At 34.6% G+C, this 24,720-nt stretch overlaps 1 protein-coding gene and 1 non-coding gene across 6 annotated transcripts in view; both read left to right on the top strand.

The window, feature by feature from the left end:
* The window catches only part of LOC138705886 (phosphatidylinositol-binding clathrin assembly protein unc-11-like), a 276,393-nt gene that overhangs the window by 237,046 nt on the left and 14,627 nt on the right, over positions 1-24,720 (top strand). For 3 of the 5 annotated variants that reach the window (XM_069834617.1, XM_069834618.1, XM_069834616.1), the window contains 3 exons: positions 14,451-14,592; positions 23,496-23,598; positions 23,767-23,823. In XM_069834617.1, the coding sequence (XP_069690718.1) occupies positions 14,451-14,592; positions 23,496-23,598; positions 23,767-23,823 (302 nt within the window). The remainder of the gene's footprint in view (positions 1-14,450; positions 14,593-23,495; positions 23,599-23,766; positions 23,824-24,720) is intronic. The other 2 variants (XM_069834620.1, XM_069834619.1) reach the window with 1 other exon arrangement.
* Positions 18,201-18,273, top strand: TRNAY-AUA (transfer RNA tyrosine (anticodon AUA)). The gene has a single exon. It is a non-coding gene; the product is annotated as a tRNA-Tyr (tRNA).

Below are 24,720 nucleotides of genomic sequence, written 5' to 3'. Positions count from 1 at the left end.
AGCATTACACCTTAACTGCGACTCTACCACGCAGCCCGAAAAGAAATGGTATGTTAGTAATTTCTTTCCTGTTACCTCTTTAACACACAGCAAACTTGTTAAAATTCTTTCCCTTGTAGTGATATATACATTACAGTTCATTGATTTTGATAAACTGTGTGGAGAATTGAAGGTAAATGAAGTACCAGTAACCATATTATTTCACCTATATTTCTTAATGCCATTGTAAATGGATTTGGATGCATTTTCTCTTCTCTGTTTTCTTCTTCTTTAGCTCCAAGGTTTAGACCTCTTGGTCTGTTTCGCCCTCAGGAGGAGGAATCATCCCATCTTCGTTTTGGTAGTAGTCATTCATTCTTCCCACATGTTCTTTTCATTTCTGTTTATGTTTTATTATTCGTAACTGTTTTCCTTTGTCTTCGTTTCTTATTTTATCCATGCAGGAGTGTCTAGTTAGAGGTCTTAGAAAGTTCATCTCCAAAATTTCAATGTTTGTTTTTTCGTCACCATAACCCGAGATTGGGATTGCTATGGTTTCATAGAATTTATGTAATTCGTATTTCCTTTGTGTCTTATGCCTTAATGTGCCCTATCCGTTCCGTTGTAAAATAACTGTTTAATTAAATCTTGACCCCATTGAATTTGGCAGTATTCCTGATTCATTCTTTGTTACACGTTGAGTTTTATTAATTATACTATCTTTGAAAACTGTAATACTTCAAATCTACTTAGAATATGAAAAAACGTAAACAGTAAAATTTGTTTTGTATAATTTTACATATGGTATTTATTTCATATGGCTACACTTTTTCTTTTAATTCTGATATTTTGCCCCAACTTTTGTTGACTCATTTCTTATGACAATTTATTTCTTATGCCAATTGTTATAAAATTCCTTATATTTTCCAATATGATCACAGTACAGATGATAAAGGAAAATTTACTTTAATATTTTAATGGGTGAAGTAAGGCTAGACTCTCAAAGAAAGGTTTCCTGAAAGGTTATTACTGAAAAAATAAAAAGAGGTAAATAATATAATGCATTTTTTAAGTGATAAAGTGAAATATTGTTCTATGTTATGTAAATGTCATATATTTCATTTTATTTTACAAGAGATAAAAATAAAACTGTACTGGAACTCTGTTCGTGCATTTTCCAACAGAATCATTCGAAGCAGTATGTAACAGAATAATGTAAAAGAATTGTATTTATCAAATTTTCAGTCATAAATTTCAATAAAATCAATATAATAAAGAAAAACAAAACACAACAACCAGAGCAGAAGTTGATCTGTAATGCAATACTATTAAAAATTATTCGATTGAAACTTAGATTTTTGTATTAGTCTTCTTCTTGTATTATGAATGTTGACAAGATAGTGTCATTTTGTGTGTGTATGTATTATGCATATTGAATCGTGATTTTAAAATCAGCTGCTGATTATTAAGAGAGCTTTTGTAATGTTACAGATCAATAATACATCATCTCTACATTTTTATTGATACCTTAATTTTTCTTACATATGTACTGTAGGCCTATTTGTTTACATGTTAATATATTAGAAACCCCTTTTTTACGTAAGAGTTACTTCTGTGTAATTTTTGCAGGTTAGCTTAAAATTTCCACTACTTTAATTTCGTTTTTATTCCATTCACAGATAACTTATTTTCACATAGTATTTCTTTCGTAAACGTTAATAACATTATTTTCTTTTGCACATGTGTGGAAACACCATTAAATGCTGTATAGCCAAATCTTTTAATTCCCATAAATTCACTTACTGTACTGCAGACATCTTGGAAATAAACCACACTGCATAATGAAATACGAGATACTGTGTCAACAATAATTGATGTGTGAAGTGTGTGCCTTATTTCTACAATATTTATCTACTAAGTATTTTCACACTTAAGCTCTTTTATGCTTTGTTCAACATTATACACCAGTACTTGATGTGAATATAGTGACTCTTTTAAGCTTGATATGTATTCAACATGCAACATTAACTCAACCTGATTTTAATTTTTAGAAATGTCATAATATAGCACATGCTCCACTCTTTTAGTTTTATATCTTAAATTAGTAAGAAATTGCAAAAATGACTAGATTTGTTGTATTTCATATCAAATACCGTATTTTCTCAAGTACCCTGCGTGTTTTTTCTCCGAAATATAAAAGTAAAAAATACGGGTGTGTGGTTTACTCGAAATTAAGTTGGCAACATTGCCTTATTTTCCTCATGTGCAACTTCTAAGGCAGTAGCACATGCCATTATCTTCCCACATGGGTATTTCAATTATTGTTAAATGGCGTTTGAATTAGCAGTACATGTGTCAGAATCAAGTTCAAGTATGATAAGTGTAAAGTTCGTGCATCTTATATTTTCAAATCTGAAAATGAGTACCGGTACCACTAAAGGTATGACATTGCGATCCTTTACTTGCAGTGAAAAACTTAAAATTATCAAAGATGCAGAGGAATATGGAAATCATGACATGTGCTATTAATATTGCAGATGTCATGTAAATGGCCGATTAAGCAACACAACTGACATGCATACAATGCGTGCACATACTGTAGGATTGGTTTGAAATGCGTTCTGTTTCAGGATAAAATTTATTTGTTTATTTATTGTTAAATGCACTGTATTTGTGCTTAACTGTTTTTAATTTGTCGTTAATACATTTATCGAAGGTTTTCTTTTTATAATCGAATTTCTTTTATTTATTTATTTTTTTTTTTTTATTTATTTTTTTTTATTATTTTTTTTTTTTTTTTGCCTTTCAAAAGTGGGGTGTGTGACTTATTCGAGGTTCCCCCCTCCTTTCCCCTATGAAAAGTGGGGTGTGTGACTTATTCGAGGGTGTACGGTATTCGAGAAAATACAGTACATAGTGATGGGCAGTAGAGTTCGAATTATATGTGAGTTACAACCTTGACTCTCCCGTGAAGAATTAATTTTTTGTCACTCATATTCGATTTTGACGTTTGGCTACATTAGGAATTTATATTTTAAACTTATATATTGAAGTACAGTACTACCTACATTATTTTTCGCTTATGATAATAATTTGTAAAGAACATACACACAGCATGCATAATATTTAATTGTAGATGGCTTAATGTCTTCAGTCTGACCACTTACATTACACCAAGAAAGTTATTTGTTACATTATATAAAGTGAATGCTGTACGCATGGAACTGAACTAGGAGTATAGGTCCATTTGTTAAAAATTTTTCCAGTACTTCTTGTGATCAAAATATTATTCTGTAGATAGATTTCTTTGTTGTGTAAAAAGCTGTGTTTTGTATTGTCCTAGACAATCACATGATGTTCTTACATTGCACGAAATATAAAATAACTCTTTAAGATTAGTTGATTACAACAATTTGTCAATGATGCCTGATTTTTGGCTTTGATGTTCAGTACTGAAATTCCATTAAGCTCGCATATTTTCCATAATTAAATGTGCGGATCTTGTCAGCGTAATGAAAAACATATTTCTGAGCATTTCAGTAATATACTTACATTAATCTGAATTATTCAGTGAGTCATGTTTAATTGAAACAGTGCATCACAATTAATTTAATGTATGTAGATTACCATGATCATACATACATAATTAATGTGCATTAACAAACAAATTTATCTTAAAGTAATTGGAGATAAACCACTTGACTGTTACACACTTAATGCGAGGGGAGAATATGTCAAAATACACAATAAGACGAAATGAAATATTTTTATTATCTGAACTAACCCTGTTACTGGAAAACACGGAACAAGAGACGAAGTTTCCGAATTGTTCAAACAACTTTAATGCTGTCATTGAAAATAAATATTAATATATCTCGATGCTATTTATTGCCTTTTCAAAATTACTACCACCGTCATTGTCAACAAATGCATTGATATATCGAAAGTATCAAAGCCCAGCTTTAATTTTGATTATATTTCAGTCTAGCAGATTTTTTAATTTACAGAACTGAATGTCTTTTCGCAGAACTTGAATATTCTGTGCAATTAAGATGAACAGCATTAGAGTGGTAATTTTATGTAAATGAAATTTGTTTCCTGAATGTCATTATAATTAGAATTATGGATTACTGACACATACCTGCTTGGTTTTCGTAGATGCTAATTTATGTGTAGGAGGAGGTGACCTCTTTTCGTGATATTTGCTTTAATCTTGGGATGCCCTCTACTGAAAATAATGAAGCAAAAATTATATTAAATAAAATAATAGAAGTGAGGGTGTGGGGGAATGAATATAAAGATTTTATAGACTAAAAGGAATGGTGACAGGGACTTGTTGACAAGCAAGTAATAGAATATTAAGATTAATAGAGAGATAGAGATCTGAAAACTTGTTAAAAAAAATGGGATTGACAGAGTATGTCTTTTTCAATACTTCCGACATTAAAGTTAATTGAAAAAAAAAATGTCAACAGTAATGCAGTATTATTGGCGAATATAGGATGCGTTGTAACAGATACCTGGAAACAAATTTGCTTAGTGGGCAAGTAATGGCCAGCTTAACAGTGATTCAGCTCATGACCTTTCATCAGTAGAATATGACTTAGGTAATTTATTGACTTACCTTATAGTAATCCTCTGATTGAGGTTCTGGTTGATATGTACATCTATTATCAGGCAGTACATCTCACTTGACAATATGTGTCAGAGGAATAACAATTGTTTGTATCCATCTGAAGTCCGACTAGTGTAATATGTAGCTAGTTGGTGATGTATGCAATGGAGAGGGAAAGGAACTGGCCACCCTATCCCATTATCTCCTGGCCTAGTTGCCTCATAAGTGGTGCCTTTCTGCTATCACTTCTGAGGTTCAGACCTGTCTTCGGACAGTTGACTAAACAACAACAACAACCTTTTAGTAAATAAATGCTGGAACTGTCTAATGCACATTTCACAAATTTTGAAAAGATTTTGTCTCTTATCGAAAGAAATGAATCCTAGACACATGGTCCATTCATTAAATTTATGAATGACTATTACCTTACAAGGCTTCAGCTTCAACAATTTTATCATTTTTCAAGTTGATGTCTTGTGGTGGATACACCTGGCTGTTGAGCTAACTTTCTTAGCTCTTTCGTGGGAGACTGCTCTGGCCTATACTGAGGCCTATGTCATACAGTTTTTCTTCAGTTACAACACGATTCATGTACTGTCTTTTTTTTTTGTTTGTTTAAGAAGGGGGCAGTTTCACTTCCTCTTCCCCCACTGAATTCTGTATTGCTGAATCAGATGGTTGTGGAATGCCAGGATATTTCTATAGAAATATAGCACGACACTTTATGTAAGATTTCTTCGTAGTATACATGTCACAAATGAAGATTCACTGTTCTAATGTGTACTGCATTGCCACGAACTAAACTGCACTGAATGAAAGTCAACTATATACTGATGCTATAATCTTGACGTCCCTTCAACCTGTGTTATCTGTCTGTACTATGGAACACACAGCCTTCCCACAAAATGTATACATGATTTCCTCGGCAGTCGCATGCAGTCTATGACAGTACAAGAAAGACCAACGGCATTTATCTGAGTGAGACCAGTTCCCTGGCAAACACACTGTATTACAAACATTGGAGCATTATAAAATAAATTTAGACTATCTGCTTTCAACTTCTTTTCAGAGTACAAAAATGTTTAACCTACCACATATTTAAGTGTTATAATTATAAACATGTAATAGGCAGTATGTATCAGTCTTGCAGCTTATTCCTTCTTGGAAACTGGTGGCTGGTTTTTGCATGATAGTTAGATAGCTGAGTTCCTATTCTAGGCAGATCTTTGCGAATTTTGCATGACCAAATTTGAAACATTGCATATTAAACTTTTGTTGTTTTTTATTTACTTATTCATTAAAATAAAACAAATTCAAAAGCATCAAATTGCATCTCCCTTATAATGAAGGTAGAATGAAAGAGATTGAAATATTATGCGACAGTTGTAGTAAGGAATATGTCAACCTACTTCATGAATAAAGTTAATTGTACAGAGAGGTCACAGAATGGACATACCCCCCATGTATTATGACACCACGATGGGTATGGTTGATTGCTTGATATTGATATGTACTGTACCTGATAGTTTAACGATCCAAGACATCAGTATGAAGACCTTCATTTTCACAGCACAGCTTAATTCTGTGCCATATCCTGGCATATGTTTTGCGGAGATAATCGAGAGTCACTTCGTTGAAGGCATCTTCCACAGCTGCTCGTAGTTGTGCCATTATATTATAGTGGAGATTTCGTACTTTGTTCTTGATGAACCCCCAGAGAGCATTATCAGATGTTGTGAGGTTGGGACTTCGTGAAGGCCAGGCAAATGGAGCTTGATCATCTGCAGATCCTCTTCCAATCCACCGGTTGGAAAAGGTAGTATTCAGGTGTTGGCGCACTTGCAATGTGAAGTGTTGCAAATGCACTTTTTTTCCCAACCCAACAATGTTGCTTTCTATAGCTGTTCCACACCAAAGTGGTCAAGAAATTTCATCTTCACTGTTTCCACTGTGTCACCAGTATTACCTCTTTCATGAAGCCAAACTGCTGTCACTGATCTTTGTTTGATGGTAAACGGACTCTGGTCAGCCATGTTTATTCATAACTGCACAGTTACCATGGTAGCATGGTACCAACGTAAACATGGGGGTATGCCCACTTTGTGACCTCACTGTACTTAATGAGAAACTACCCACAAAAATTGTTACTGTAAAGCTCGAGATATTTTCTTAGTTATTTTATAAAATATGTTTCCTTTTAATATCCATTGTCCTCTCCTTTTAAGCTAACACCCATTTCTCAGAGGTTGCACAAAGTTCTGCTTTCAATGTCACTTAGCTGTGACATGTCTTTCATGTTATGAACATGTTCTACATCAAAGTTATCAGGGACATAATTAGTTATTAAATATTTACTTCTTGTCTGTTTTTTTTATATTGTATTGTTCTGTAAGTGTGCTCGACAACAAATGTCTCACAATTATGTATTTAGATCTATGTATTTAAAATGCTGTTACAACTACCTCCACTTCAGTTATTCGCATTTGAGATTAAAACTGTAAAAGGAATAAAATACCTATATAAATACATGTTTAATATATTTCTTCATAGGTTAAACATTGTATGACATGTGAAAGAATACAATACAGCAAGAACATGTGTGTGCCTGTACTTCGGTGTAGGTTAATTTTGGCTTCACGTAGCAATTTTTTAGTTTGTTGGAATGAAACAATTATTTAATCTTAAACCTTCCATAATTATTGCCTACACTTATATTAAAAGTACTCTTAAAAATAAACTTGAAATATTGTATAATTTATAACAACACTAGGTACAGTAGAACCTTGAAATTATTCATCTGTCGATTAACCATTATGCAAATTCTCTTGCAAAAAAAGTGTGATATATATTTTCTTTTCATTGGTGTACAATAATCACTTGTATGTCTTTTCTCTTATTGTGTATACCATTATTGCATAACTTTCGTTTGGTTCTCTCTTAAGTTTAAATACACACTTTTAATTCTTTTGGACTGTCGTAACAATTTTACTTGTACCCCATTCTCGAATAATTCTTAATAATTAGTACTTTATAAGTAAGCTTAGAATGGACATAAAAGGAATAAAATTAGTTATAGGTAAGTGTTAAAAAAAAGAGTAAGACCTTTTTAAAGCATCTCACATGGCATCAAATTTATTGAAGATAATTAAAATTGATAATACAGATTATCTGTTCCTTCGATTAACTGTTCACTATATCCTGTCCATTAAAACATATATTCGAGAATTCTTTATATTGATCATAGATAAATTTCTCGTATATTAATACTGCTAATTTCACTTGCAAATTTATCAGTGTGCATACTGCCTCGATATCTTTTTCTCTCTCCTTGATTTATACATCAAATAAACTCTGACAGTGATAGCTTTCATTCAAAATAGAAGATAGAGCTATATGGAATACTTGATACGTTGTATAGTTGGATAATTTCAAGAGAGACAACTTAGTATAGTAGAACATTGTTTGTAGTTGTAAACCTCCCTTGTTATGCATGGATAAATTTTCACAAAAACGGTTTCAAAAAGGTTCAGATGAGAAGAAAAGAATATATGGTGAGTTCCATTGAATGTCCTGGTGTTTCTGTCAGCTGATCAATGACAAGTCTCCCGCAAACTCTCAGCACTTTTCTGGATTAATACATACTGTGGTCGGCCTTGGTAGCATAGTTGGTATAGCGCTGGCCTTCTATGCTCGAGGTTGCAGGTTCAAATGTGTTTAAATGCGGCAGGCTCATGTCAGTAGATTTACTGGCATGTAAAAGAACTCCTGCAGAACAAAATTCCAGCACACTAGCGATGCTGATATAACCTCTGCAGTTGCGAGCGTCATTAAATAAACCATAATTTAAAATCTTACATACTGTGTTACATTAATGACATTCGGTACTTACCTTCCACACAGTAGCTGCTGTAAGTGTTGCCCATCTTGTGTGATATTTATTTCACACTACATCATTCACATATACATAATGAAACCTGATGTATGGAGGATAACATAAACACGATTCGGGAGTGATTAAATAAGCCAAACATGAAATTCAACAGCTGTGCAAATAAGGGGAGATGAACTCGTAAGAATAGTCTAATCTGGATCTTTAGTGTTTAGTCATAAAACAGGGATGTTTAATTTTTAAAACTTATTAAATTTACTTACATAACTAAGTAATCCAGCAAAGCATTAGGAGTTCGTGGATGCAAACAGCAGTGATAGCAGAAGAAGGGGAACCTGCCACTGGTCAGCTGAAAGAAACACTGGGAATGTCCACGGGACTCTCTATATTTAGCCTTATTATAAATTACAAATACATGTTAATACCACTTTTAAATGTTGGATTTCGTTAATAAAAATGTATTAGAAATTATTACAGCTGTATGCTGTTTTATGTAAATTTTTTCTAAACTGACGAAATACATTGCTTATGCCACACAATTTATAAATTAAATTAAATGAAATGTCTCACTTAAGGATTAAGAGGAATGTCTTTTGTGTGTAATCCAGAGAACGAAAAGTTTATTTGGATGCATAAACTATTAACTGTAATGTCTTCACAACATGACTGAAAATGTATTTGAAGACTTAATTTGACCCTAAAGTGCAGAGAGAGAGAGTCTTAACAAGTTTGTTTCTCCCTCCCAAAAAAGAATTTTGTATGGAAATCTACTGCCGTCAAAATTGGTTGTATTGCAACACTTATATCATGTTTCTGAAACAAATACCAATAGTTTTTTTTTTTTTTTTTTTAAGGGAATATAATTGAAGACTGGACATAAAAAGGCTGTAAGTGCCAGAGACAAACCATAGAAAACAGAGCTTTCTTGTGCAGCTAGAAATGTAATATCATACGTTTTGCACATCTATAGGAGAAGTTAGGGCATAAATAAAATTACGATGGCACTTATCATTTTTCTTACATCGAGCCAGGGACATAAACTCTTTTTTAAACTAATTTTCAACTTTTCAGTGATATTGGCAGTTACAACTTTCTTTACATCCCATCTTCAGTTATGTAGCCTGTTAATGATTAATACAAATCTACCACTGGTAACAAAAGGGAATAATGAAAACAAACCATTTTAGTTTGAAGAGGAGAAACAGTTGTGACTTTTTGTAAGAAGTTTTATTGGCCACCAGCATAGCTTAGTCGACTGAGGTGCTTGCCTGCAGATCTGGGGTTGCACTTGGGCATGGGTTTGATTCCCACATGGGCTGATTACTGGTAGAGTTTTTTTTCCGAGATTTTCCTCAACCATAAGGTGGAATGTCAGATAATTTATGGCGAATCCTCTATCTCATCTCGCCATATATGGCGTTGTTAAATAAACCAGCAAAAAAAAGTTTTATTCAAATATTTTTATTTGCCCTAATATGCATGGAAAGTAAGATTTGAAGGTTGAATCTGCCTTTACCATTAGATGACTGCTAAAATATTTTAGACGTTGTATGTAGTTTGGTAATGAAAATAGGTCAGGGTAAATTTTTAAATGACAATTTTGTTATACTTAATACTTCCTTCTTTGTGGCTGCAACGTATTATTTCAAACATAGAATTATAAAGGGCAGACAATTGAAGATCTCCCTGGAATAAGGTTGTAACCAACAAATCTATAATACATGTTTCAGAAGAAAAGATAATAATTTCAGGGCATATTTCGTTAGGTATATTTTACTAGCAGAATTAATTGACTAATCAAGAATACAAGTATATTCAGCTATCAGGTGCAATAATTTATTATTATGAATTAATGCTTCAAAATTACTTTTTCCACCTAAGTCACATATTCCATTAAATTGATGTTACATTCTTTTTCCGAAGAGGTCTTCAATTGTGCATAATTTTTCTCCCAATATAAATTATACAAATATTACCCTTTTGTACTTGTTACACATAATTGTGTTAAATATATAAATATGTTCATTAACCATCTTACACATTCGTCTGGGATATCACACAGACGTAGCTTGAAGTACTGGAAATATTACAAAGAGTTGTAAATTTAGCTAAAAATGTATTATTAACCAGGGTTTTTACATTTAGTAAGAAGCAATACAATAAAGGTGACAAGCTGGGAAATGTGGAGTTACGAGGTTTCAAGCTTTTTGGATTCTGAAGATATTTTTGGGTCTTACAACCACATGTTGATTTTAGAGAATTAGTTGCATTTCTATACTCAGCGTCGTATTTCCCAAGGAATGAAAGTGGTTCCTACTCTTCTAGGTCCACTGAAATTACCATTTAACTCAGTTCAGTTCATGGCGCAACTATCTGTGCCAGGCAAGGCTGAGAAGCAGACTGCTGGCTTCATGTCTAATGCCTCAGAAGAGGGAGATATACAGTCATCCAACCAGTACAGAGTAATGTGTGGTCAGCACAGTGTTTCATTCCTGTTACAGCTGCCTTAGGAAACAGAATTTTATTACTCACTGTAGCTCCCCAAATTCATGACGATGCTGAGTGGGCACCTGTCCCATAAACTGGTCGAAATTTCATGAGCTCGAACAAGCACTCATTCTGTTTTGCTAGTCCAAGGTATTACGCCTTGGACCATTCAGCTATGAGGTGGGACTTTAGGACCATTATGTTTTACTACCCCAAAGAATTCTTCTTCTTCTTCTTCTTCTTCTTCTTCTTCTTCTTCTTCTTCTTCTTCTTCTTCTTCCCTTCAAGTATTAGGGTGTATGGCCTGTTAAGATCTCACAGTTAAATTTTAAACCCTGGACGACCTATAGATCTCTTCCTGTTTGGATGATAGTGAAACATGGCTTTTGGTATTCTGTTTGTATGCGTGTGATACAGATGATTTATCCATTTGTTCTGATAATGTCGTATGTGATGCATTACAGGTTCTAATTGTGATTCTTCCATTACATCCTCATTACGTTTAGGATCCCATTTGGTATATCCTGCTGTGTATCTCATAAATTTCATTTCTTTAGCAGTCATTCTGCTTTCGTCTTTCTTCCTCAATGTCCATGCCTCACTACCATAACAAAGTACTGGTACAAGTATAATCGAATTCTAATATGTCTTTGTTCTAAGGGAGGTTTCATAATATTGTTAATTATTCCCATTGTATTGGTGTATTAAAAAATTTTCTGTGGAATGTCTACCTCGTCAAAAAAGGATAATGTGTATCCGAGATATGTAAATGAATTTACTCTAATATTTTTTAATCCAGTAGTAATTTCATAATTGCTTTCAAGTCTCATAACAGGCCTTGGATGGACCCAAAGAATAGTCTGTGTTGAAATTTCATTTCTCTGTTTATTTTTTATATATATTTACTTATTTTATTTTATTTATTTATTTTTTTCCATGCTGTATTCTTGGGGTTGTAGCATCAAAGATTGTTACGATTGTCTATTCTGTTTTATTAATCAACTTAGCTATTGTGAACAACTGACTAGTCATGATAATAAATCTGAGTAAGTGACTTTATGATGATGATACAGTTCTGAGGATAGATAATGTAAAATCTTCTTTACAAAGTGGGGAGTTAATTTTTCTATACCATGGAAAAGAATTGGAAAGAATCTTTTAAATAAATATTACAACAAATAATATACTCGACTAAAGTAGAAAAGTACTTGATAATTATTTAATAATTCTGTAACTGGCTCTCAAATACTTCTTCATCACGCGATTTTGCCTGGTCAGTTTCTGTTTATGTACTGTTCTCCAATCAAAATAATCGTGTTAATGACTCGTCAATAACAACATAAAGTCACTAGGTAAGATGAGCTATTTACAATAAAAGATTCGGGGTTCAATTTCTGAAATGTATCTCACTAACATTGTTCTTAGTCTGTTCTCATTAATGCTGATATGGTACTTCAAAATAGGCCACGGCACTTCACATTCGTTCATGTAATAAATCTAAAAACATTCTTAGTTGACTTTCACTGCACATACTGGCAAATCAGAGATTCAACCTGACCATGACTGCTAGTTGCAGTTTATGGATCAACATGAAACATTGCGCCACATTCAGTTTTGCCAAAGGATGTGCAGCACAGTCCTTACATTGATCCAATAAGACTGTGCTGAATGCAATCAATTGCAGGAGAGTCAGGACTATGACAGGCTGCCAAAGCTGGACAGGCTAGTTATGACAGATTAATGCTTCAATTTGAACCTGAACTGTTGGCAGACAGTTATGGGCTCTCTCCTCGCTACATTACAAGTCTCTGACCTTCAGCAATTCAAAGCATTACATATTCAGACTCAAGGTCTGAGAGATAAAAGGCATTCCTAAATAGTTTCCTTAATATTATCATTCCAGTAGAAATAACCAATGATATAATTGCATATGATATCAGTTTCAAATTACTACTAGTTTCAACAAAACATCCCTTTCTAAACAGATCACTCCTTCCTTTCCCTCTCTCAGGTCGAATGGACATGCTTTAAACAATTCTACTACTTTGGCATAATTCAACACATCCGTATTATGAGTAATACTAATATCCTACTTATAAATATGGAAAATATTAGTTCTCTTTTCAAGTGAGCGTGAAATACATTTTCCTCAATGTGTTAAGAATGAGTGCTTACCAGATTCATTGGAAGTTTTATATATTTTGGATGTACAACTTGTATGTAAAGTATAGTGTATGTTAAACATATGAACAAGATTCCATATGTCTTGACTAAGTAAGGACAAGTAATCATCTTCGATCTCTTATAGGTTTATTCCTTCTAAGTCGTTTTATAGGAGATAAAAGCTGAAGGATGTTTGTGTTTTAAAAATCTGTCGGAGAAATAAAATAATGTAATATGAGGTAATTTAAATACCTACATTTGCTCTAGGATAAGATATATCAACTTTTGGACAAGAGAGACCATTCTTTGGACAGCTCAGGCCTGAAAATAATTGTAAACCTAATAGGATAACCCAAGACAAATACCGGAACATGTAAATCAACATATACAGACTGTTCCTGAATTTTTAGTCCACTTCTTCTTTGGATGGCCCAAGGATTTTTTTCCATGTTGATGGTTGCTATGAGTTTAAGTATTAAATTACAGATGTTGATGTATTATATATCTGATGTGGTAGTTCAATAATTTCATATCTTTTTATGTTTTAGTAAAAAAAAAAAATTGTACAAACTTTCTTATTGTTGAGGAGATTGATTTACTAAACTGTACATTCATAATGTTTGAAGACAGAAAGAAATCTTAACATAATGTGGCAATAGAAGTTACTGTAACACAAAAAATAATAGTACTTATTACATGTCCTGCTAGCAATTCTGCGATATGTTAAGTTCCCCTTCCCTTTGTATATATGTTTTACGTCACTTGAAGTGTTAGACAAGTGCATGAATAGTGCATGAAAATTTGTAAATATAATATAAACATATACCAAAGGGAATATTTTCTCCATATTCTTGTGTTTAGTTAGTCGATTGTATATGACCATCTTTCCTAGATAAGCATATATATAGCAAATTGATTTCTTTATTACGTAGATTGTACATATTGCTAGCCAAATACCATTATTAGTTTGTTGAATCTTAATTCTCTTCGTAATATAAACTATAAATGCAGCTTTTGACAGCTTTGAAGTACATTTGACATAGCAGCATATACATTTTGTATTGCATTGTATAAATTTTAAAATATGTGTGATATTCAGAATAATATAAAAAATTCATTACGTTAATTAATTTTACACTGAATGGTTTCTTTGATTTTGCACAATGTATGTTTTCACCAAAATTTCTAACAGTGTTACTTGATGTAATAATTTTTGTGCTTTTTCATTGTCGAAATTAAGTTAATAGTACACATTCAATGCTTTCATACATAGTTTCCATTTGGTTATCTTTCAGAAATATGTGTTATTTATTTCAGCTCCTGTGGGTGCAGGAAGTACAGGTGTTGTACAGCCTGGAGATTCAGCAGGTGGAAAAGTACTGACTGGTGATCTCGATAGCAGCCTTGCATCCCTTGCACAGAATCTCTCCATCAACAAAGGCGCTCAGGCCACAGTGAAGTTAGTACTACTATAACTGTATTAATGTAAATACTTCAGACTCTTAGGGCCACTCACTATAAACTTAAACTTGAGAACTTACTTCGAGTAACGCTGGCAGGGAGAGAACTAAGTTCCTTTTGCTGCCATTTCAATAATCTCTCTGTTCATTATCACTTATCACTAATTAGCTCCATGATTATCTAGTAGATATGTACTTGCTTCTTGGCCTTCATGTTATAAATTCAAACCTCATCTAACAGCATTAGAGTTCTAGGTAATTTTCATTAGTAGTTGCTAGACCCCTATAAAATAGCTTTATTGCATGTAAAAGATACCTTCACCAATAAAGACTAATAAAAGCGAGAATTTATATGCAAGTCCAAAATTATTTCGTTTTTGAGACTTAATAACAGAAGTCATGTTAATGATTGGAGTGAAGACTGTTACAGAAAATTGGGAACAATTCACACCTTTCTGGGGGTAATAGTACCAGTCAATGAACATGTATAAGGTGCAGAAATTTAAAATGGTTATTAAGTCTGGTGAGTTCCATAGAGAAGGAACCAATGACTTGGATTTTAAATGTGTATCATCAGAAAAGCCAACTTAGCATTATCATCACCACATTAGAAAGTTACATGATCTAGCTAATCATGCAACTGGTAATTGGACACATTTGCCCAGCTTTTCAAGTGAAATGTGGTTTGATTGAGAAAAGCTGCCACAGTGGTCTAGTGAACACAGAGCAGTGGACTTATAATCCTGTGGACCTGGGTTCGAATCCCCAGCGCACCCTTGAGTTATAACTTGTGTTGGGCAAGCCTGTGGTCCAGGTAACACGGGTTTCCTCTGGGAGCTCCAGTTTCCCTGTGGCATCCCAAGAAAAATCTCCATCTCATCTGATTGTGGGTGTAACATACGAGACCGGCCTCCTATGGCACACCCTGGACAATGACTCTGTCGGTAAGTTGGTCTACAGTACTGGCTTCATAGGGTGAATGACGAAAAGTCAAGTACCTGCCATTAGTTTAAAAAAAAAAGATGTACAGTTTCAGGGGGAAAAGAATGGCCTGAGTCTTGATGGGAGTTCACCTGTATGTAAGCAACAACTTTCGCATGACTGTCCACAAATAGTATCTATACAGGCGCTCTTGTTTACTGCACATGCGCAATGCGTTGTATCTGGAACTTAATAAAATTAGGCAGGCCGGTTTTTTTTTTTTTTTTTTTTTTTTTTTTTTTTTTTTTTTTTTTTTTCTGGACTTGTATATTTTTTCATCTGGCATTAATTTAAAAATGTAAGATTTTTTGGAATAGAATTGTCATACTCAACCACCTGTTACATAATGTGTAATTCAAATGCCTTTCTTCTATATTAATAAAAAAAAACATGAATTTCATGTAATGTTACCTATAGGTACACATAATTATTCGAGTCATTACAATCGTTAGCTATACCAAGACTTGATGGCTCCTGCAAATTAATCAGGATATTATATTCTGTATGTAAGATAAACATGTTCAATGTTAAATTAGGTTGTTACTCATCCCTTTCCCAAAGTAGGTGCAGAAGACCACTGATTCATCTGTGAATCTTAATACTATATAATTTGTTTTCACAGACAGGAGAAGCAATATTTTAAAAAGATAATCTTGGTATTTTTCTTGGTGGAAATTAACACTAGAACTGCTGGAACAAGTTATATACTGAGAACCACCGATGCAGTGATCATAACCGCTTCTATTATTATGTACACAGTACAGCACAAAATAACACTGAATAATACTTCACTGTTTCTCTTACTCCCCTGGCAACAAGAAATCGTGCTACTTACGTTAAATCAAAATTCAGGAATCGAATAATTTCCCAGTCTGTTCCTACCCATTGTCTCATTGAAGAATAGGGGCCTGACAGGTCGCACACCCAGTAAAATACTGTCGTAAGTCGAAAATCACATATTACTTTCGTAAATTATCTTCAACACTGTTTTACTAGCTGGGGGAATTCTAATAATAAAATAGTAAGTGGACACAAGTAGCATATATACAGGGGCTCTTGTTTACTGCACATGCGCAGTGTGTTGTTAGCGAAACTTATACAATAAGGGAGCTCCAAATTTTATTTCCGTATCTATACAAATATTATCAGGCAGTACATCTCACTTGATATGTGTCAGAGGAAGAATAACTGTTTGCATACAACTGAAGTCTGATTAGTGTAATATGTAAGTATTCAGTGATGTATGCAACGGATGGGGAAAGAAACTGGCCACTCTATCCCATTATCTCCTGACTTAATTGCCTCATGAGTGATACCTTATTAGCATCACTTATGAGGTTCCAACCTGTCTTTGGACAGTTGACTAAACAAATATGTTGCAGCAATATAGGAAGTTTGGGGCATTTGCTGGAGCTCATCCTCGCTAATATTGTGTATTAGCCATGTAATAAATTCTTATTAACACTTACTAAATAATTTAACAATACCATTTCGATGATTGTATAGTCTCTGAAAAATAACCCATCAAAACTTGAGCAAGGGTGAGTCCATGTGAAATCGAACAGAAAATTAGGAAAATTTACATAACAATTTTTAATTTTCATTATATTTTTATATAATTAGAATAGAGAGAAATGGATCTTTTTGCGAAATATGACATCTCTAGGTCTAATAGTTTCCGTACAAAAATTCGCCAAATTTACTGTATATGAAGAAAATTACTTTCTTCATGCATCTGTAGCTACTGTGCTCTTTAAAATTGAAATTTCAGTAATTCCTCATTTTAAAGCTATTATCTTTCCGAACATTGATTTGTAAAACATATTCATTGTTGTATAAGATTAGAATATAGTCGATTTAATTCGTATTTGAATGATTTCCCCAGAACCCCTATTTATATTATTTGTTTCAAAGTTAGTGTTTGTGCATCTTGAAATAGTACTTATGTAAGGTGACCAGACATCCCAATTTGGCCAGGACATTACGATTTTCATGTCCATTTGTTCCCACCAGGTTCGACCAGAATATTTGAATGTTCTGATTTTCCCAAGTCAAATGAAATGACCAATCATTTGAGATTGTAAATGTAATTTTGTTTAACTTTCAAGACTAATGAATAGTTATGAATGAGTACAGGCACAGTTAGGAAGTTAGCATTAGGTTAAATTATTGGTAAAAGAAAAGCGCGTGTTATGACATAGGTACCTACCATTTTGTGTTGTGCGCGTGAGATTCTTTGTATTTGCAGTACTATAAAATGTATAATCTGTAACCTATGCAGTGAGCCATAGTAGCTTGCATAGTGACTGAGGACTGAATTACTATGACTGTCTATGTCTATGCATATGTCCGTATTCTAACACTGTACTATTTAATGTTTAATATTTGAGGAGAATTAATATTAATATTTAGTAAATTCGTCTAGCTAGCAGTGCATTATTCTGTACAGATTGCTGTGCACTTTACTGCGGAATCCCAGCCATTAGTCACTCAGCTGAGTGCGCTCCTTGTATAATGGCAGTTGACTTGAAATATGAATGTCAACGTATATGCCCAACTTGGAGTTATGCCACAAAAGGGAAATAACACTGTAGGAGGAGAGTTGGGTCCGGTGCTGTGGATTGAATTCGGCGTAGCTCAGTGGTCAGAGCGCTTGGTACATAGAACCAAGGACCCGGGTTCAATCCCCGGTGCCGGAGCGAATTTTTCTCCTCAAATATTAATTGTTACTATAACAGATATTATTCTGTTGGACCAATTAATAACATCTTTAGTAAATTCGACTATACTATTTGTTTATTATTGTATTCTATATTATTTGATGTGTGTTATCAATTATACAATGCCTTTGAATGTAGAGGTCTACTAATTATTTACTTTCTTTAATTCTGTTGTTAGCTTGAGTAATATAGTGCACAATTACTATTGATCATTGTTGGATTGCATTATGTAGAATTGTAGATCATAAATTATAATCATTGTTGACAATTAGCAAGAAACATTCAAACTACACATTTATAGATGAACGTAATAAGGACATCTTTCACACATCGGTAACTATATCTCTCGCTTTTTATCGAGTAAACCCAATTACAAAAATGAGTCACTATTTTAAGTCCTAACATATATCACATTGTTGAATCAGTTTTACCATTAATAAAAATAATAAAATAATTCGCGTTTTCATGGTTCATAGTAAATTTGCTGATGATATGGCATTGTTAGCAGAAGAGGAGATGATACTAAAGGGATATGCTACTGGAGCTAAATGACAGCTGTGAGCAGTATGGAATGAAGGTAAATGCCAACAAGACAAAGGAAGAAAAGTAAAGAAGGTAAATCTGCGAATTCTAAATGAGGCAGTAGAGCAAGTGGACAGCTTCAAATACTTGGGGTGTACTATAAGCAATAACATGAGCTGCTGCCAAGAAGTCAAAAGGAGAATAGCAATGACAAAGGAAGCTTTTAATAGAAAAAGGAGCATTTTCCGCGGACCTTTGGAGAAAGAACTAAGGCAGAGACTAGTGAAATGCTTTGTGTGGAGTGTGGCATTGTATGGGCCAGAAACATGGACATTACGACGAAGTGAAGAGAAGCGTCTAGAAGCATTTGAAATGTAGATATGAAGAAGGATGGAGCGTGAGAAATGGACAGACAGAATAAGAAACGATGTTGTGTTGGAGAGAGTGGGTAAAGAAAAAAGCTTAAACTGAATAGGAAGAGGAAAAGGAATTGTTTGGGTCATTGGTTGAGAATAAATTGCCTTCTGAAGGATGCACTGAAAGGAATGATGAATGGGAGAAGAGTTCGGAGCAGAAGAAGATATCAGACGATAGACAACATTAAGATATATGATCATATGTGAAGACTAAGAAAAAGGCATAAAATAAGGAAGATTGGAGAATGTTGAGTTTGCAGTGAAAGACCTGTTCTTGGGCAGAACACTATGAATGAATGTTGATATCAACAGCTAATCCTGTGAATAAAGACAAAGATGAGCCTATTTATATCCCTGTAGGGCAATGGCCTCCTGTTAAGGGTTTAGCTCTTATATACCTAACGCGGCAAGCTACTCCGTTTTAATGTAGATACTTGATCGTGGACACTTCAGGCTGTTCCCTAGAATTTTCCACTCTCCTCTTCCTTTTGCTGTTCTGGACCATTGTCGACTTCCGTGTTCCTGAAAATGTCTGCCCATCTTCTCCTAGATTTGCCTCGAAGCTGCCTGCCTGCTAGGGGTCCCACATGGTAGACTTGTAGGTCCATCAGTCGTCCTCTATTCTTGCGATGTGGCTTCCCCAGCTCTGCTTACTTTTAAAAGCTAGATGTGCGATATCTGTAGTTGAGGCAGTTCTTCGTTGGTGATTATGTCTCTTAGGATAAGCAAGCCTGTGAATATACACCTTTTATTGAATACTATTTGGGATGTGTTTTACAATGCCTCTTTAGGTTGAATAATTTATATCTGGTAATTGTTTTTGACAAAAAAACACACTGCATTTTTTCATATTTAAAAGTCATAAAGTATGTATTTCTTCATTCTTCGAAAAAGCGCCATTTCGTTTTCTTTATGCTCTCCATTGGAGCTGACGTTTTGAAACATACTGCCATATACTGTGAGTTGCATACCATACTACAATAACCGAGTGAGGAGTGGGATCCTTAGTGACAGTCCTGCAGAGCCCTCAGTGGCACTGTGAATGCCTGTTGCTGCCTTAGGTCTTACTTGCCTTGTACTTACTTCTTAATACATGTTGTTGTTGTTGTTGTTGTTGTTGTTGTTGTTGTTTTCTAATGCCAGGCGTTTGACAATAAAGTCATTTGACCTCTTGCACTCCAATATTTTTCAAAGATATTATCATGACCAGCCACTGAAGCACAGATTTTGAGGTGTTCCGAATCCATTTCTTGGTTTGAGTTGCACAATGGACAGTTAGGGGACTGATATATTCCAATTCTATGCAGGTGTTTGGCCAAACAATCATGGCCTGTTGCCAATCTAAATGCAGCTACAGACGATTTTCGTGGTAAATCGGGAATTAACTGAGGATTTTGATGCAGAGAGTTCCATTTTTTCCCTTGGGATTGTGTTGTCAAATTTTGTTTGTTGAAGTCTAAGTATGTAGATTTAATAAATATTTTCACAGAGTAATACGTAAATTTAGTAACAGGTCTGTAAGTAGCAGTGCTGTCCTTCACTTCTTAATACATGTATCCAGCTATGAGGGGCAATCAAATGAAAACAGGTCAGATACCAAAAAGTATAATAGAACTTTATTACCTCAAAAGTAATCTCCAAAACTGTTTATACATTTATCCCACTGTGAGACAAGATGATCAATCCCATTCTTGAAAAAGCTTATGGGCTGTCTACCGAACCAGTTCTTTACTCAGTCGCGCAGTATTCGTCCGATGCAAAACGAAGTTTACGAATGTCTTCCTTCAACTCTCCAAAAATGTGAAAATCGCATGTGAGAGATCTGGATTGTGGGGGAGGGGGGTTTGTAGCATTTCCCAACTAAATCTCTGAATCGCATTCCTCATGGAGTTGGCAGTATGTGGGCTGACATTATTATGAAGGATATCGCCATTTGATAGCATTCCAGAGTGTTTTGACTTAATATGCATCTCAGTTTCTGTAAAATTTCTTCATAACGCTGTGCATTGATTGTGGCCCCATGCTCGAGAAATTCAACAAGCAGACGACCCCTAGAATCAAAGAAGAATGTCAACATGACTTTACCGGAACTTGTGTGTATTGCTTTGGACTTTTTCGATGGAGGAAAATCCATGTGTTTCCATTGTTGGCTCTTCCATTTGCTTTTCGGTTCAAAATTGTGACACCATGATTAGTCCCCAGTGACAATATGGGACAGAAATGCATACTCTTCCTCGTGGTATCGTTGCAAGTGACCCAGTGCAGCAGCCATTCTGTTTCTCCGTCAGCTGATGTGGAATCCATTGCATGCAGATTTTTTGCTAATGCAGGTGCTTCATTGCAGTGATGTGTATGGAACCATGACTTATTCCCACCAAACGACGAAGTTCTTCCACAGTGATTCGTCAGCAATAACAGCAGGAGTGATGGGACGATGAGCCTGTTTGGGCGAGCATCGTCTTGCAGTGATATGCATCTCTCTGGGAATTTCATGTGTCATTCCAGTACACGCGAATATGACATGCTGTGTTCGCCATAAACAGCAGACATGCGACGATGGATTACGCGTCCTCCTACTCCTTCAGTAGTCAAAAATCGCACTACACCTCGCTGTTCCTCTTTATCTACCTCCATAAGTGATGTTGGGCGAATACACATATCTCTAACCTTGCTTCCAGCACAATAAACGAACGACTAGTGTGTAAGCAGAGGTGGTAACTGTGCTTTCGCGAGTCTCCACCAGATGTCAGTTCAGCAATCAAATTTCAGTAGTACCAACTTGCCTGCTGTGAGATATACGCATAGTGACCCATTTTCATTTGACTGCCCCTCATGTAAGCTGATTACACTATGTCCACTATAAATCAAATATGCAATTTTCCAGAGCTGTGGATTGGTGAGAATTTCATGTAACAAGTGATTTTTTTTTTTTTTACTGCAGTTTATTGTTGGTGTTATTTCATTGAAGTAGGATATGTTCTATTGTTACTTGCCTTGTAGATTTAGGACAATGATTATTTATTTACGTAGGAATTTGGTTTTCACAACTTCGATGCTGTTACGTTATTACAATAGTTACAGAAACATGGTAGAGACAGAATGATGCAAAATACCAGTTTCATTAAAAATTGGTTCCAAGGCCTTTTTTTATATATAGAATTCCTTTTCCCAATTAAATGTCATTGAATATATACGAATATTTTTTAAAATATTCAATTTTTTTTATATTTGTAAAACAATTAGGATGCTGTCAATTTAAGCCAATAATGGTTTTAAAAAGTAGGGTCTTGTAATGTTCTGAAACCCACTGTTTCTTATTTTATTTTCATTATAATTGTTCAAAATATATAATCACACAGACAAGCAGAAGCTTTGTTGTTGTTTTCTAATGCCAGGCGTTTGACAATAAAGTCATTTGACCTCTTGCACTCCAATATTTTTCAAAGATATTATCATGGCCAGCCACTGAAGCACAGATTTTGAGGTGTTCCGAATCCATTTCTTTCGATAAGATGTCTGATTTATGTAGGTAGTGAGAGGACATACTAGGAAGAAGGAAGTTTCGGAAAAGGGAAGGATTATAATGTTGTGAAAGAAGGGGTTGAAAATGTTGTTTCATTTTTATCTTTTGTAGCTACATTGAATACAGAATAAGGATTTAATCCATATGAATGGTCAGGAGAAAAACATGTTTAGTCACATTTTGCAAATTTTTCAGGAGAATGTCTACAAACTTGCAGAACTGACGGTTTCTTCCCGTGTAAGCCTTTCCTTAATATGCTTATGTGGAACCAAGTGAGTTTTCTCCTGTTTAATTAGGCAATCTTTAAAGACCTCAACTTTAACTGCCAGATTCAATTAAAATATAAAAATTATTAAATTTGGACTAAACGTGTTTTCCCCTGGACTCTTCATATATATTCTGCTTTGTCTCTGATTGTACATGAGTGAGGAGTGAACCTTAAAGAAGGAAGAAAAATGGTGGGTGGGTGGATGGATGGATGGATGGATGGATGGATGGATGGATGAAGAAGATGCCGGTACCAAAAGAGAGAGAGAGAGAGAGTGTGTGTGTGCGCGTGTGTGCGTATGCGTGTGCGTGTGCGCATGCGCGCGCTTGGATGAACCTTTACAAATAACTACACTTCATGAAAGGTCCTCGGAGTAGGAATCGGTCAGGAATACTGCTCCAAACAAAATATGTCAATACAAAACATGTATATTTATTATGGGAACCAATTAAAAATTTTCTTTCTTCAACAGAGGTGTTCAGTGGAATTCACCAAAGAATGTAGCAAAACCTGGTGGCACTGGCTGGACACCTCAGCCAATGGCAGCCACCACAGGTGCAGGTTATAGACCTATGGTAAGTCTATTAAAAGTACCCGATCCTACTGCATCAATTTTGATACCCTGCTTCTTCTTTTAGTTGTTGAGTTTGATCACAGTAGATGACGATTTAGATTTGTTAGTTTGTTGTTTTATTTTGCACTGGCCTGAGCATGAAGGTGGCAATGTGCTGTACTATTTTCAGGGCCAAGGAATGTCCACAATGAATGTCCCTGTTCAGTTCCCACCAATGCAGCCTATGGTGAGTATCTTGGCCTTGTCTCTGCTTTGTTTTGTCCTGCCTTTTCAAAATCTATCATTCATTTTTGTAAATATTGTACATTGTACATTGTTGAAAATTATCATGATTTGCACACGATGCAGGGCTGTTCATTATCAAGACTACAACTCACAGAATTAAATTATATTAAAGTATTGGTGACAGCCAATAAGAATATTATCAGACTATGGTTTGCACACAAATATGTTGAATAATGACAAAGCAACATATGCATGCTTATCCACCATCTATTAAGCAAAAACTTAAATAAGCGTCTACTCCCATATTGACTAGCTCTCACTTCGCAACTACCATGCATTTTGCTCTCCTTCAGCTGAAATTATATTTATCATGTGGCTTATGTGTGATTATAATTTCACAGTAGTAAACATACACTGAAAATACAATGTAATTTACAGGTTCTCGTTATACAGTTTATGCAGTTTAAAAAAACTGCCAGATGAAAGAACTATGCAAACTATTATAAAAATCGGTACACTGTGTCCAGCAATAACCTAGTAAAAAAAAATCATATTTAAAAAAACTACTGAATTTATTATATTGATGTTTACACATTTAGAAACAGACTAGAGTTTTGTTTTCCATTCTAATACTTCTTGATAGTAGTGCCATTTGTGGTGTGGACTACATTCAAGTGAAACTCATTTTCCTGCCACATGCACGAGAGCATTTCTAGTATCACTATTGTTATCACTTCCATGATTTGGCGATGTAAATCTGCCACAGGTGTGAGATACACTTGATCCTTGATAAATTCCCACAGAAAAGTCTAATGGGTACAAGTCTGGAGATCTTGCTGGTCATGGTGTAGGTTTGCTGTGGCTGCAGAAGCCAGGAAACCTTCCATTAAGAAGGCGT

Source organism: Periplaneta americana, chromosome 9, assembly GCF_040183065.1.
Source record: "Periplaneta americana isolate PAMFEO1 chromosome 9, P.americana_PAMFEO1_priV1, whole genome shotgun sequence".
Taxonomy (NCBI): Eukaryota; Metazoa; Arthropoda; class Insecta; order Blattodea; family Blattidae; genus Periplaneta; species Periplaneta americana.
Note: the sequence above shows the minus strand (reverse complement) of the source record. Positions and strands in the feature narration are given on the sequence as shown.